Source organism: Limulus polyphemus, unplaced genomic scaffold, assembly GCF_000517525.1.
Source record: "Limulus polyphemus unplaced genomic scaffold, Limulus_polyphemus-2.1.2 Scaffold253, whole genome shotgun sequence".
In the NCBI taxonomy this organism is placed as follows: Eukaryota; Metazoa; Arthropoda; class Merostomata; order Xiphosura; family Limulidae; genus Limulus; species Limulus polyphemus.
The window spans coordinates 473,611-491,416 of record NW_013665863.1 but is presented as its reverse complement, the minus strand read 5'-3'; the positions used below and the strand labels follow the sequence as shown (position 1 = coordinate 491,416).

At 33.2% G+C, this 17,806-nt stretch overlaps 1 protein-coding gene across 1 annotated transcript in view; it reads right to left on the bottom strand.

The window, feature by feature from the left end:
* The window catches only part of LOC106478831 (nuclear distribution protein nudE-like 1), a 36,145-nt gene extending 20,814 nt beyond the window's left edge, over positions 1–15,331 (bottom strand). Inside the window, exons 1-2 of the mRNA XM_013939405.2 lie at positions 14,614–15,331; positions 5,997–6,150 (exon numbers count right to left, since the gene is read on the bottom strand). Of these exons, the coding sequence (XP_013794859.1) occupies positions 5,997–6,150; positions 14,614–14,696 (237 nt within the window). The 5' untranslated portion in view covers positions 14,697–15,331. The remainder of the gene's footprint in view (positions 1–5,996; positions 6,151–14,613) is intronic.
* Between the last annotated feature and the right edge of the window lie 2,475 nt (positions 15,332–17,806).

Below are 17,806 nucleotides of genomic sequence, written 5' to 3'. Positions count from 1 at the left end.
CTGGTCGTGTAAGCCATAGAAAATAAACTGAAAATAGAATCGTCAAATAGTTGTTAAAAAACAAAATAATAATTCCGTGGAATACATATTTAACGTACATACACTATGTTCACAAATATATATATATATATATCATACGCCAGATAGCGTTCACAAGTATATATTAAATTGTAAAATGCTAGCTATTATCTATCAAGTCAAAGGTCTATTAGTATCATATACACTATTAGCGATTCATCATCAATACCGAACTACACATACTTAGTAATGTTATCTGACGAACTACTTAGCAGAATTACACAAGAAAATGTTTGCGAAATATGTTACTGTCTTTGGGATTTTTAACGCTTTAAACTGATGAGTTGCCTATTTCCATTTCACTCACATAAACACACTACCTAACAAAGTTTTCACTATGTTGTACGTAAACACGCTACCTAACAAAGTTGTCACCATGTTGTACGTAAACACACTACCTAACAAAGTTGTCACTATGTTGGACGTAAACTTACATAAACACACCACCTAACAAAGTTGTCACTATGTTGTACGTAAACACACTACCTAACAAAGTTGTCACCATGTTGTACGTAAACACACTACCTAACAAAGTTGTCACTATGTGGTACATAAACACGCTACCTAACAAAGTTGTCACTATGTTGTACATAAACACGCTACCTAACAAAGTTGTCAATATGTGGTACAAAAACACGCTACCTAACAAAGTTGTCACTATGTGGTACATAAACACACTACCTAACAAAGTTGTCACTATGTGGTACATAAACACGCTACTTAACAAAGTTGTCACTATGTTGTACATAAACACGCTACCTAACAAAGTTGTCACTATGTTGTATGTAAACTTACATAAACACACTACCTAACAAAGTTGTCACTGTGTTGTACGTAAACTTACATAAACACACTACCTAACAAAGTTGTCACTATGTTGTATGTATACTTACATAAACACACTACCTAACAAAGTTGTCACTATGTTGTATGTAAACTTACATAAACACACTACCTAACAAAGTTGTCACCATGTTGTATGTAAACTTATATAAACACACTACCTAACAAAGTTGTCACTATGTTGTACGTAAAATTACAGTTATACCCTACCTAACAAGTTTATTTTAGTTGTCATTGTGTTGTATGTAAACTAACATAAACACACTACCTAACAAGTTTCTGTTAGTTGTCATTGTGTTGTATGTAAACTAACATAAACACACTACCTAACAAGTTTATCTTAGTTGTCATTGTGTTGTATGTAAACTTACATAAACACACTACCTAACAAGTTTATCTTAGTTGTCATTGTGTTGTATGTAAACCTACAGTCACTCTCTACTTAACAAGTTTATCTTAGTTGTCATTGTGTGTTATATATAAACTACCTAACAAGAGTTCGTGTTAGTTGTCATTGTATGATATGTAAACTTGCCGTTATTGAGGCACGAGCTGAGAGCTCCGTAAATCGTGATTATAAGACGAAAGTTTTAAGAACAAAAGATATTACATTCTGCTGTTACACAAAGTCAACAAAACCTTAATTTGTACAGCCATGACAACATGTGTTCTAAATTTAATCTACTATTTAGTTTTTCATTATTTTCTCTGTCGTCCGAGAACTACATTCTTATCTCATAGCGCAGCCTTTTTACTCCGTCATGAACAACAGCTTATAGTACTGGTTAACTCATCTTGAAGATAGGGGTGGGGAGGGCGGAATGCCGCTAACAGATTATGAGGTCAACCACTTGTTATAACTAAACAAAGAGAATACTTTTATCACGAGCAAGTGCAAAGCTCCGGCCCCAAGTCACGACCACTCAATTCAAACTAGAAGGACGAAAAGGTTGTCAACCTACAAGATGAACGCTAAGAAAAATAACAACCAGTTGTTTGTCTTACATCTCATGTTTCTAATAGCGATACCATAAGAAAATGAGTCTAACTCTTACAGGTATCAACGCATCAATATCATAACTTCTCCACCTTGTTATCGCGGGAAGATAACTAGACAGAAAGTTATAGAATATCCAACAAATTATTTATTACGTCTGTAACAGAGTAGACCGTAGAACCGCTTTAACGAACTACAGTGAGAAAAGAAAAATCATGGCTATGATGGATAACATATTTAATATTCGGACGTTTCAAGACATACTTATCCCCGTCATCAACGATCTGTAAATACATCAAATAAAAGATGGTACCAATTCATACATAATTGTAATACATTGTTTTCATAGATACATCGATGTAATATAACGAAATTAAAGAAAGAAAACATAACAATAAATGTTCAAAACGGGCATTAAAAAAATCCAAATTAAAATAATAATACCAGTTGTGGTTGTTGTTACGTTCTATACATTCACTGTCTATTAACAAACTTTCGTTTCTAAGCAATTTCTAGTTAAATAGTCTGACGCCAAAATTCTGAAGTTATTTATAGAGATGTGACGTTTTCACTCTTCCCTATGTAGCTGTATTTTCCCTTTCCTGCTGGTACCATCCTTGAGGTACTAGATGTCGCTGTGTGAACTGTTAAGTGCTCTGTTCGTTCGTTTCAGTACAATAACAAAAAAAAACAAAAAAAAACAATCAGAACAAATCACGGGATGAGTTACTGGTAGATTTTTTGTTATACTATTATTTTTCAGTTTCTTTTGTTTGTGACTGTTCTCAGATTTCAAACGAATTTAAATCTTTATTTGAGAGAAAGAGAAAAAACAAACACACGTAATTTGTAACATACAATAAAGAACTAGTGTGTCCTGTGTTTGGATACAGAAACAAATTTCTTGTTTCGTCTACACACTTTAGTATCTTATACCAGAACAATATTTATTAATAAGATTTATTCGGTATGTAATGATAAAAACATACTAATAAATTCTAATAAGATATACGTATTATAAAACAAATGTCAAAATACATTCATGAACACGGGTGCATACTGAGAAAAAACCAGTTAAAGAGAACGTGAACACAGTTTAATTCTATTATAGTTTTATAATACAACCATAATTGATGTAATTACCAAGGAATTTTCTTCATTGCTAGGAAAAAATACAACTAATGTTTTCAAATATTTCTAATTTTTAACCGATAAATCTTAGTATTGAAGCGCCAATTCCATTAATCAAATACAAGGGTTTAGGCATTGCGGATCCGATTTGTATAGAGTTCAGATGTAACTGTAGGTTGGAAATATTAATATATTCAAACAGGGTTTCTTCCTCTTCTTTATCTCTTCGCTATATGATTTGCTACAGGGAGATTACCCCCTTTTTTCTTAGTATTGTACAGGTTTTGAGATCGAGTGTTTTAAAATTATGGAACTGTATTATCTAGAATGGTACTTATTATATGTTGATTTTTAGTTGCTTGATCAATGAAGGATCTTGAGTTGTTTATCCCCACAGATAGAGGTTCTGGACTGGAAAAGTTCGAGAACCCATGGTATAGTTTGTTTGAGTTATAACTGGTTTTTATATCGACTACAGACAAATAAGTATAACTAAGTAGCGTCTTGAACAACGGTGTTCTTCACAATATTAGCTGTTCTTCTATCACCTTAACGTTAAGCTACCTTACTGAAACGAAAATATTACACTATTATTATCAGGAACAAATACACGTATTACGTAAATAACAAATCCTACATTATCACGTATCCACTAACGGTTCAGGATGATACGTATCAAAAGTGGTAATTAAAAATTAAATAAATCCAACACGTGCTTAGTGAAAATTAATATTTTCCTTTCTAGTTTTATATTAATTAAAAATATTCCAGCTACTGTTGTGCTTTCATTATCAAGCACTGCGATATAACAAAACTATAAACAACTACGAGTAAAACATTAATGAAGTGATGCTGTTTTAATAATTCAGTTACTTATAATGCGATGATGCTTTAAAAGGAAAACAACATCTGATAACTTATAATAACGTTCGCGTCTAAATCTAGATTCCCTAGATGGACATACAACCAATTCGAGCGACGCCGCGTGGAAGAACCATCTCACAAGAAAACTGTTTTGCTGTGCCTCTAGTTTGAAAACCTTCCAACATTCTGCCATTACTGAGTAACAAACATTAACATAGCCACTTTCGTGACGTAATTTCGTGGAACAGCCAGAATAAGTGGATAAAACAGCTGCTAAAATGATCTAAAATTAAGAGTTCTTTTGGCCCACTGGCCTACTGATACAAACCTGTTACTACTTCAGTCTCATTCTCCAAAGCACACCCACCTCTGGAGGTGAGTTATCATGACATTATTACAATTAATTTAGTGAACAGTACATGCGTAAAAATATTCATATACTGCAGAAGGAACTTATCATATAGTTTAGAAGTGATTTCATGTGTATCAGATTTCACAAAAAAAAATTACAATGACAAAAGTTTAACTATCTTTTTGTAAACAAATATAAATTCTTCACTTGTGTACACGTAAACCTCTGTACGAAATTAAACGTGTACAAACTGGTTTTATGGTTGATATCCATCTTTTCTGTCGGTTTTAAATAATGACAACTATAATTAACGATTAGTGAAGAAAATGATACATCACCCGAAAGTTATAATTATTGCAACCTTTTCTAGCACTGCAAAATCAAATCGGAAATAAACATTACACTTTATGAAATTATATTTGGAATTCACTCACATAATCAATTTTCGCAATATTTAAAAGTTAAAGGAATAACAATAAACATGAAAGACAAAAGCTGACGAATGTTCGTTGTGTTTGCCAAATGGAACACGGACAGAATCGTGTCTATTTACTCGACTAACTTACCACAGTAAAACAGGTTTTCATACCGCATAAGAATGTTCACATACGTATAACGAAACTGCATGACCCTGACGAGGTACGAAACTCAGTGCCGCTGAATACCCAAGCCTATCAAGTGTTGTGGTGTATTCGTGTACTTCCGTATCACGTACAAGACGTAACGCGGAGGGCAATAAATGGTACATCATTATCTCAAAAGATGTAACTAGCAGCGTTTTAATAACCGTCGAATGAAACATGTCCTAATCTCTGTTCATACACAATACGGGTCCAAGGTTACATTTCATATTTTGAATAGAACATTTTTTGAAAATTATTTAACGAAGATAGTGCTTGTCTAAGAATACCAAACAAGTTATATCTGAAGTAGGCCTAGGGCTAAAACATTGTACAGTTAATGCATTTAAGATAAAACCTTATGAAAAACTCCTTGCACAAAACTGCATTTACCACCAAGAAGTAACGGTTATAATATATTCCGAAAATATGAGCGAACAAAATAAATGTCACATTGGTTGTATCTTCTGGCATAAAACAGCCTTATTGCGCTTTGTTTTCAAACATTTTCGAAAGGTTTAATTAACTTCGTTAGCAGTTTCATCATGAAATTGTTGTGTTCAGAGACGTAACCTTGGTTTCAAACTCAAAGGTAGAGGAAAAGATGTTTGTTATATGCTTTTGCAAGATTTTTTTTTCTACCCGTCCCTTTTTCTGACGCATTCTGCAGATGTGTGATGGATATAGTTCTTAATCTACCAAAAAAGTATTCTGGGCAAAGAAAAAAAAAACAACATCTATATTATAAGAGTGAAATTAAATATTTTTAATATTAAAGAGTTTTAATTTTTAAAAAAGGTCTTCCATATTTTCTAAGTCTGATTATGACGGGTTTGGCACACCTATAATATTTAAATCTCGTCTAAATACCCAGTTGTCATTGGTTTCAAGTACTTACTGATTTTGGAACTTACTTTTACTCTTCGAAACAATTCCAAGCAAAAATAGAAAGAAAAAAAGCAGACGTCTATAATATGAAAGAAAGGTCATCTAGGTTAATACCATTATTAACACGTCCAAAAATTCTGGAGCTGACAAACTAGGTTAATGGAATAATTTGTCCATCTACAAATGTCCAGAAAACGTTGGCGCTAGCTGCCAGAGCACTGACCTGTAGACTTTCACAATCTATCTTAAGCCGGGTATTGATTGACCTCAGGTCCTTATTCGCCTTCTCTGCTTGCTCCAGCTGGGCTTCTAGCTCAGCTTCTAATTCCCGACTTCCATCTTGAAACTCCTGCAGTTCCACCTGGCTGTCCTTCCATCTGAAACGTCAATACAATATTTACTATATAATTCATGCAAGCTAAACAAAAAGACATAGTAATCGAATCTTACCGCTCTGTTAGTATAAATTTAATATGTAATATCAACATATTTCTGCTACTAAACTTGTACGCATTGACCACTAATTCAAAGTGCACTCAATATACCTTTTATCAACGACATTTTGCCTTGTATTAATTATTCGTACAAAATCAGGTCGATAACTATAAAAGTATAAACATGTTCTAGTAAAGCTCACACAAACACGAGTCATCTCTGTCATTGTCACATTTAAATTTCATATATCTTTCTGAAAATGATACACACAGTTCTGCTTGCAAAATGTGACTGTAGAAGTCACAAGAAAGCTGATTAAAAATGTTAGCTTCTTAAAACTAACCTAATACTATTTCCATTGGTTACTTTTTTATCGATATTACCCCTTATATAAAGCCAAGTTTATCACACACACAACTTTGAAATTTATTACAACTAATATCATACGTACAGAATTCTTCAAAACAAATGCGACAAACGTGTAATAAGAAGCCAAGCCATGAACTGCGTAAGAGCACGAAGAGTTACTAAGAGAGAGAGAGAGAGAAAGAAAAAAACGTCCTATTGGTACTAAGACGTCTGAATATCTACAATGATGGTAATCTTCTTCTTGTTTTTCCGATACTCTGGTACAAAAGTAATCATTACTGTTATTGCATACAGTATATAATTGTATACAATTTTAGATTGTTCTTCCATGAAGTGAATTTTATATATTTTAAACAAATTCGCTTTATATTTATTAGGTATATTTTGTCCTATACATGCACTGTATGTTTGGAATATTGTTTAACACAATGTGGAATTACTGTCCACACGTATTGCATACTATGACAAATGTTCAATGGACGTATACATATGGGTTTTTCAACATTCAAATTGAGCATCATAACCCTTATGAAAACAAGAGAAAATCATATATCCATTATAATAAAACTCGGTTTTTTTTTTCTGCCCTGAAAATGCGCGTGCGCTTTACTATCTAAATGCGCATGTGTGCGCAATTGATTTCAACGAATGTAAATATACTTGACTTGACAATTTGTACAACATATTAAAGGTTTATCAAAGATTTTAAAAAGGGCTAACGTTAGGTCGTAGAATAACATTATGTGTTTATTTATTGATAGTATTAAGTACGGTGAAGTTTAGCCCTAACTAAACTAAAGCCAAAAACGTGCACAAATTACAGTGTTAATTTACTTCTTTATCGAATATAAGCCATGCTTAATAAAGGCTTAACTAATGTTAGGCCTAAACAAGTGGACTTGTAAGTTGTAGATTTCGATGTCTACGACTAGAATTATCTTATATTATTCTAAAAATCCTGTATTCCTGTAGAAGTACTAATTTGACCACACATGTTTTACGGGTCTCTGCTGGTGTGTGTGTGTGTGTGTGTGTGTGTGTGTGTGTGTGTGTGTGTGTGTGTGTATATATATATATATATATATATATATATATAGACACATGCACACAATGTACAAAAAAGCCGTCTACAATGGCACAGTAACCTATGTAAACCTATGTTTCATCATGCAGCGCATCTCCTCAAGTATTGGTACTACGCAGCTCAGTATCAGCCACAAAATGATTGACTCACTACTAAGGCCACTAACTAACACTAATTTGTCCGATACTTTCATTGTACGTGTAGTTTGACTAACGAGATTTGCTCCTTTGAAAATCTTCAAGTTGTTTAATCCATTAAAGAGTAAGGGTCATTCACTATAATTACAAGAATCAATGCACAATAAGTGTTTATAATATTATGCCCTGTGGATCCTTGATTCCAAATTTTCCACATGATAAACCATGCAGAAAGTTTTTCCTATTTTAGTTTTCTTTTTTATGACGCTGTTCCCATGAGCAAGAACAGACAGTTCTAATTCTCTCTCTATGTCTTCTCTTTTATATTCTTCACTATTGTTCTGAAAATGAAAACAGTTTTCGACTGTGATAAAGTACATTCATTTGTTAGTCTGGAGTTCTATTTTTTATTTACGAAAACAGTAAATAAAAGAAGCATTAAACAACTTTAACGATACAGGAAAGAAATGCGTTGGCTGCCCTAAATATTTTGTTTAGTAGTAGCAGAAAAAAAAAAAAACTTTTTAACGTGTAAATTTTTTCTCGTAAGTATTCATTTTCATCCGGTCGATAAAAATTAATTTGAGGGATTTTAATAAAATATTGGTTCTTCCCACGTGTTTTTCAAGACTGTCCAAGTTCTATAAAAATAATAAAAGTACTAACACACTGATTCTTTAAAAAAATGTACGCATAATGTTTTTATAATCGATTTAGGAGTACAGTTTACTGCGTATCTATATAATTAAAAGAGTAACGTTTGTGCATGCGTGGAAACGTAAACTTCATTAAACTATACCAAAATGAAATTAGGAGTAGGGATATAGGGAAGACATCACTATAAACGTAAGTGGTGGGTGGGTGTAGATAGTACTATGAATTACAAAGGGAAGGGATTTAAGAAATGGATCTGTCATCCCTCAGATCCCCATCTAAACTTGCAGTTGTTTATGTGTTAAGGTTTTGTAAGCGAATTTCTTCATTTGTTTATAGACACTTAAGAGTACTGTACCGTCATCCTGTTGAGTTTTAATACTTGTTCCAAATACCCAGGATTCGAAAGCGTCGCTAGATCTGGTGTCTCTTAATATGTAACTCGATTGGTTTGTCATTTTTCAATCAGATCATTCGGCTCAAAGTTTCTTTTGTACTAGAGGTGTTTAGTGGTTATCACGTGTTGTGGAATATGTTTCACCCACTTAGGTTTAACCTCGCAGTCACCGAGACGCCCCGCACGACCATCCGATTCGTTCAAAACTCTACATGCCTAACCTCATATACGAGTAGTCTACACAGGTCACTTAGCTGTTTTAATTACTTTAAATACATAGCATTGCCTTTACATTTTATAAACTTTGCGTATTTGGATATAAAATATCACAACCGAAAAAATATTTCTTACGCAATGCGCGAGTTTTCTACCTAGTAATATTTATAATTTTGACTATGCATATGTGTTAATGGATATTAAATATACGAAACCGTTCTATATCTAACCCATGCTTATACAACACTGGAAAATGAGAGGCTTAAAAAGAACTACAATATTTTCAATATTATGACTATACGAATTCCCTAATAAAACAATCCCTTACTCTACTTTCTGTGTCTGGCAGAGGATTTTTTTTACATGTATTAGATTTTTCTCTGTACTTGAAATTTTAATTTTTCTCACTTGTAACCGTTCACCGTGTTTTGATGGAGTTTCAAACAGGTTGTTCTTTACTTTGTATGTTCAGGACATACATAAATCTTGCTCAAATATTTGGTTAAGCCGTAAATTATTGTAGTAAAAAAATATTGACACGGTTCTTGATGAAATTACCATTTTTCCCAAGCACCCTATATGCCTTTAGGCAAAAGTAAAAGTTAGCTTGCAATAACAGGTTATTGTTAACCGCGACCATCTGTTTCATTGCCAGACATGATACACTAAGTGAAATTTCTAACACATCAGGTAATGCGATCAGATAATCTGAGCAGTTGGGTTTATTCCTTTTAGAAGTTTATTATCACATATTTGAGTTTGATAAAACACGGTAATGATACACGTGTGTACAATATTCGTTATTGTATACTATTTTAATACTTTTCTAGGCTTACGGCAAAGTTCCTTAACATACTCAGTTCCAACAAGTCACCTATGTTTAATAATCCCCATGGGCTGTTTCAATATAGATCATGCATTGATACATAAACCTAGAAACTCAAAATATGTTACACCATCTTTCAACATGACAAACAATAACATTACACTTATTTAGGCCATTCAAAGAACAACTCAACCAGTAAAAATTAAAACATACTTTCTACAAATACATGTTAAAGCAGATATTCAACAAAATCTGTGACAGTTCTTTGTTTGGTAACAATCAGTCTAGTAGTTAGCCAGTTATAAGCGGGGTCTCTCTCTCACACACATACACAAACTTTTTTTTTCTAAATAATGATTTACACTTAAAAATTAGAGACAGCATAATGGCATGACAGTTTATTCCGACTGCTTTAAAGCACCCAGTGCTTCTTATGTTTACACCGACATCTAGGTTGATATTAGAAATGAGCACAGAAGCAGTTCAATCGCGTTCGTAAGGGAGAAAATATATAATTTCTGTTTTCCTAGTGTAACGCTAGAGACCGGGTTTCGGTACCCGTGGTGGAAAGAGCATAGATAGCCCTTTGTGTAGCTTTATGCTTAATTACAAACAAATATAAATATACATACATATATTTATTTATTTCAATGGGAAAAATTCCTATAATGATTTACATTTAAAGCTTAGAGGCAGCATACTGGCATGACAAGTTATTCCGACTGTTTTAAAACATATCGTACATCTTCATACAAAAAACAAAAAAGGAGAGAGACGAAAAGTATTGAGTTAAAATAGATATATATATAGAAAATCAATAATCAAACAGTCAAGCAATACAAAATCAGAAGAAAGGACTGCGTTAAAAACAGCAAATCCAAACCTGTGATAAATGACATACAAATGAACAAAAACAAGCCCAAACAAAAGTCAAATAAAAACGCTGCATAAACCAATTTAGATAACCTGGTTGGGATGTTGTACTAGTGTAATTTGTCTACAGTGCTACTAATTAGTGCTTTACTACTACAATGGGGGCTGGAATGCCAACCTCAGGAGGTAAAATTACCTTATTTACCTCCCAAGTGGTAGTACCTTACTTTGTCTTTCATTATTTTTTTTTTATTTTACTTTGGAGAGTAATCACCTTCCCACAGCTGTCTGCGTGAAGGGTGATATAGATGTGAGACGTTGTGGACTAGAGCACCCACATCTCGCTCTCCCAATTTCTAGTTTTGATTTTTTTTTTTTTGAATTTCTTCACGTGAGACTAGCGAACGGAGGTTAAGACTGATGATATACGGTGTATCCCCACCGCAATATATAGGGATTGTTTTCACGTTGAAATAACGCTGCCAATACACAACGCTATATCCGATGAGCTGTGACGCAGAGTAAGTCGCTTTTAAATAGCATTTTCAGAAGACATCTTCATACAAAAAAAAAAAAAGGACAGAGAGATGGGGGGGGGGGAGAAGTAATGTTTAGTATTATTTTTATTGAGAGTAAATTTTGGTGGATTTCTTTTCTCCAAAAACACAAATGTGGAGCACTCGTTTGTAATCTTAAGCCTTTCGTGCTCAAATCAATATATTAAAAGAGGCACTTTGTGTGTGTGTGTGTCTGTGTATATATACATATATTTTTTTTTTTATTTATTTATTTATTCCAATTTATATTCTTCCCTTGTTGAAAAAAATAAATTATTGTTAAGAGTCACATTAAGTTTCTTTCTCTCTTCGTTAGGAGTTATTTTTTCACAAAGTCAGTAAATGGAAGAAGACTCAAAACAAAATTTATGTTAATCAATATGACTGCACCATAACTTTTCTACAAAAAGAAATCGCTTCCTAGACAGTGTAGTCTAATATTTAATGCATAAACAGCATGTGTGTCGGTTTTAGAGAAAATATATTTTAACAATAGTACACATATAGCATTTCGACTACTGTGGAGGAGGGGGAACGAATGTAATTATATCTCCCCCTATCCACCTTATTCGAAGAGATTCTCAGAAAACAGTGGGTTTCAAGATAAAATGGTATTCAAGGCTTGGGAAGGGTGCATTAACTACAACATAAAAATACTTCACTCTGATAGACACTGAACAAATTATCGATTTGGGAAGATGTATGGCAACATTATAAATTGTGGCTTCATAATATATAAAATGATCAGTTTCTGTATAAATAGATTTATTGATAATGACAAAACATTTATCGGGTAATCTGGGGACAAATAAGGCCCATTCTTCGACGCGGTATATAAACTACTAATAACAACCCCTTGTAACGTTTATATGAAAAACCTAAGTTCAGAGCTCCCTACTACGTACACAGCGAATTATTTATTTATTTTTGCCTCTGATACCTTTAAAACCAAAAGTCTGTGGGGATTGTCGTAGGTATCGTTGTTCAAACAATCACCTAGACTGTTTGAAACATTACGGAATGTAGGTCAAGAGTCCTAACTTTGCGAAATCGAAAGACAGGTATACATCTAATATCTGTCTGTGGAGGCTGTCTCAAGAATGCTTTGTGTAATGTTTCATCTATACTGGTCGAAATATAGAGGAATTGCAGGCAAAAAAATCCTATTTTGGACCTTTAAATCTTGTAAAACTGCAAGAAAGGCACGAACCCCAAATCTATTTTAGTCTTGGGGTGTTTCGTAGAGTAGTGTAGTGCAAAGAATCACATAGATCAATCAAAATATGAAGGAATTCCATGTGTAAAGCTCTAACTATGCAAATTGTTTTATCTTTTACCCTTTTAAATCCAATGAAAAGCACACATGTCCGTTTTAGTCTGTGGAGCTTGTCGCGAGGTATATGACCTCCAAGTTTCAAGACAATGGGTGTCAAGAAATAAAGTAGCTGCGTACAATTGTTAGTACTGGAAAAAAAGAAGAGAGAGAGAGAAACATAGGAACTTATTTCAGCGTTGCTACCATTATTAGACCCCATTCTTTAAAGCCCTAAATAAGAACTGCGTAATCATTGTTATTTATGTACAAATAAAACTCGGAAGTTATTGTTTGCTTTAATAAATAAACGATATATCGTCTCATGAAACATTTAATTATGAAGCTTAGTTGAGTTTAAAAGTTTCACGCTAAATGTCAAAGCAAGAGGTATATAATAATAAGCAACTTGTTGATACAATATATCGTTCGCCTGCTTGCTTTAAATTTAAGTACCATTTAGACAATAAAATATCCTAAAAATTGTGTTATGTTTAACCCTACGTTCGTACCCTGTTTTGTTTTGTTTTTCTACCCCAAAAATTTTTAAACAATCTCACAAATTGATGGCAGCACTGAGGTCTTTGCTCTTCCTAGTAGCTTCCTAAAACTGCCAATAGAATACACACCTAGTTTCTCCCATTTCTACCCTCAACTGAACTGAGAACAACACTTGGTTTCTTGTGGCTTGGGGAGCAAAATACCCCAAGGTACTAAACCAAGGTATGTTTTCCAAGATTAGCTATCTCTTTATTATTTGTCATTTATGATACAATAAGAGTTTTTAGAGCTTATACGTGTCAAGTAAGAAGCAATATTTGCTTCAGCAAAGATTTTTGCAGAGTATTAGGTTTTTATGAGGGCAATTTCTCAATTTCTTATTTTATTACATTGAAGATGGATGGTGACAGTGAAGGCGAGAGAATTAGGCAGATGTTGGCTGACTGTCCCAATGATAGTTAACCTGAGGACGATAGTGAGGGTGAATATGATCAGCTTGAAGACAGTCAGATCACAGTCAAGTTTATATCCAGTGCTTTCAGTGTCAAATGATGGTATCACATACAGAAGATTCTGAGTAAGCAGTTAGGTTAGATTAAATGTAAGGCATTTTTATTGATGTTAGCCAACAAATGATGTTTTTAGTTCAAAATAATTCATAGGAAGATGTTTAGATAAAAACAAAAAACTTTTTCAATCATGTATTTTTTTGTAAATAAAGTGATAACAAGTATCAACATCTGATATTTTCCATCATTCCTTTATTAACACTACCAAAACATAAAACAAAAAGAACAACATTCTATGGTATAACTCATAAGATGTTTACCATAAATGTACACATAGATAGATTAACAATCTAATAAAACTTTTTGGTGTGGGGTGTAGCGCAATCCCAGGGTACGAAAGTTTTTCCATACAGCATGGGAACTAACGCAGGTTTAAGAATTAAAGGTGGCCTCAATAAATTTTAATTTCGTAAGCAAGTTTCAATTAGAATTACTACTACATAAATACAAACACGCGTGTGTCTTATTTTCAACCATAATACAAAACTATCGGAACTGAAACACTATACATTTATGATTTTTAATACAAAACTGTGCATCTCTCGTACATCATTTCTATTAAAGTTGACTACACAAACACTCTCTGGAGTTCAAAACAATATTTTCATTTTTCAAAACAGGGCTGTTGCTTTCATTAAAAAACGTTACTATTTAATACATTTAAATGTATTGAAGTACACCACTAATAATGTTCATCCTGCAATAAAGTTTAAATGTAGGCTTAACTATACACACAAATGTTATTGTTAGTGATGTGACTTTTGTTAAAAATAGTATCTGTATGCACATATCTTTTTATATTGTCATACTTCAAACACTGATAATTTCGTTTAAAAAAGTCACAGAATGAGAAAGAAACGTGACATTTGACGTTTAGTATAAATCATCAGTTAAAACATAAGCTACTTACTTTTTCATAAGATCTAAAGCCACCTTTTTAAAATAAGCAGCTTCATCTTTTGATGATGAGAAACTCGGGATTTCCTCTTCCATGTTTACGTACGCTTGGTTCAGCTCACTGAGATAGTTCGTCAGTGACAGTGCTGCTAGTTCAATTTCAAAGTACAGTACAGCAATTAACAGTAAATTTACTAATTTTTTACCTAATACTCTAAGATATCATCAGTTGTTTTTTGCGGATTACTCACAAGTGATAATTCATAAAATTCGAAACTGGGAATCTTTAAAATATTTAGTAATGGCACTTCCCTTCGCTTTAAAGAAGTTTGTTAGGCCTAAGCAGATACTACAAAATGTACGCGTTGCTATGTCGATTGACTTGATTCTTTTGCGGCCTGTAGAAACACAGTACACGCAAAACCAGCATTGGCCAGTTAAATCTACCAGTACAAGGCGTTTCTACGTCACTATCCCGCTGACGCTTCCTACAGGAGTGACGAATGTATTTAGGTTCAACGGAAAATAAAGCAACGACTTGTATGACTCGCTTGAAGCAAAATAAATAGCGTATACACCTTCCCTTTAGCGGCAGCGTAAAATCCGGATCGCTAAACAGCGTTTGCTGTCTCAGATATACATGAAATCCTAACATGTAAAGGTTTTTACGTGAACACTGTTTAAAGTGCAGCTTTCTTAACGAATAGATCTAGTATACCCACGATCTTAGAAAGCTCGACAACCTGTCTGTAGTGATTCAAGCTCACTTTCCTTGAGTCCACCACTAGGAGTAAAAGGTAGAAAGAAAATTATGTGGGCATGGAGTTATAAACAAAAAAAAGTTAAAATAAAATTTGGAATAATGATTGGCGCTCAATCCTTAAGTGAATTTTTAAAGGTACATTGTATTCTTTCAATTCATTGAAGCATTCATTTTCTTTCGTAAATAATACATTTAAACTGACAAAAAGGTTTCTATACATATTAGAACCATTTATACTGTGTCATAGGTTTCGTGTGATAATAGGTCTTTTTATCATTAAATAAAATAAATTCATAATATAAAAAACAAATAATGCTTTGCTTGCATGAATATCGGAATTTGTCTTAATATTTGTATTTTACAGAATAGTAATTTACCAATCTAAGTCATATATTAGACGAAAATAAAAACGCATTCAAATATGCAAATACACTTTTCTTGAAATGTTTTTCTCATGCCAATGTCCTCCGGTGAGACATCGGTAAGTTTATGGAATTACGAAGCTATAATCCGGGGTTCGAGCCTCCCGCGGCAAACAGAGCGCAAATGGCTCTGCATTAAGGAAAAACCGAAACAACTCGTGCCAATATATTGTGATTACATTTTTCACTGTTAAATTGCTATATAATCAGCATTATGTCCTTTTTTTATTTTGTATACCAAGTGTGCTTTCTGCTTGAGTTTCTAAATACAATGATACTGTGGTATTCTGAGTTGAAACTAATTTCTACACGAGTATTCATTAGCTCGCTTTATAACAGTAAGACCGATCAGGAAAATCACAGACTAAATCTGAATTTAGTTAAGTGACTGAGTTTTAAGTTAAGAAAATAAACAGACTGGACATGATGTAAAGTGTAAAACAATATTTATTGTTACGTAAAGCGCAAAACACGATGTGCATGCTTTCAAAAATACTGGACTAACGTCTCCTGCCGGATTTGTGAATCAACCAATAACTATTGTCTCTCAAAATGTCTTTTCGACGACTAACTCACTTTGAACTATGTCAATTTCAATCCAATATTTCGTACTTAACAAGAAGCATCAGATTTACCCATAACGACTAACTCTACCACGTGACTGTTGATTCTCATGCAACATAGTGATATCATCTACTTGACCAGTGAAAAACACTGTTGTCATTGGCCTGTTTGCATAATGTACAATGTTGCAGCAATAAATCCGTGAGTAGAGCAGTTATTATTTATTAGAGAACAACAAAGGAACAAAGGTAACTCGAATGAATATAACTCAACCGTTTTCTGGGCCATATGTTTATGCAAAAATTGCATAGAAAGAGACTACATAAAAAGTTTTAAAAATTTCTATATTAAAATAATTAGGTAGAAAATGCATGGCGTGCTTGCATACAATAAAACTTCTGTGATAATGTAATGACTGAAATAATCATGAATTTCACCACCACTGCCCACAACTAGTATACATTATTTTACAATAAAGTTTAAATACACACTAACGAAACAATACTGAAGAAGATGTGAAATATTGAAACTAGTATCCATATAACTTTTATATTGTTCCACTGGTGTGAATTCAAACTTTATTGTAAATTACTGGTAGTATACATTAGTACATCTTTATTCAGGTATACTCACGTTAATCATGTACTATTCTTATACATTTCTATGCAGTTTCTTTTTGTAATTAATCACATCCCTGCTAACCAATGTCTCAAGGTCGTAAAAACATGCTAATCTTTTTACACAGGTAAAAGTTACATACTGCAACCGTTGCCCTCGAATCTGAAGTTAGCATTTATGTGTTTCTGTGTAGACTTTTATTGAAAGCAGCTTATTCAGACAGATAAAACTTTAAACCTGGGTTGGCTTAAGATTGTGTTTTAAGTATGTAACCTGTGGACTTTTGGAACACCTGATCTTAATTTTAATTTTTTGCTAGAGTATTTATATAAGGTATTTCCAGAGTTGTGTCTCTGGTTCTTCATCTCTCTTGTGGTTTTGCTTTTCTTGACCACAATAACCAGATGATACTGAAGAAGAAGCCTAGCCACTGTTTAGTAAGTAAATATTTTTTGTGTTTCAAACTACACTTGTGTTTGGTTGTTTTCCTGTACTTTCCATATTCAATTTAATTTTCCTTTAACAGCCTGCATTTTGCAAGAACTTCTGACTCTTCTGCTGCATATCAGCGGACTTGAATACTACAGGTAAGTTAAAAAGTAGCATTTTGGTGCTGTGAGCAAAATATTTTTTATTGCTGAATTTATTTTGAACACTAGCAGAAATACCAGCCCTACGGGCAGGTATAACTACTAGTTCTTGCGGAAGGCTATTGTCTGACAGTTTTACAACAATGTACTCATACTTGACATTTAATAATGTTCACCTTCCATGAGAAAAAGGATTTTTATTGAAATTTTAGTTTAAAAATGAGCTATCATCACAGCATTACATCACAG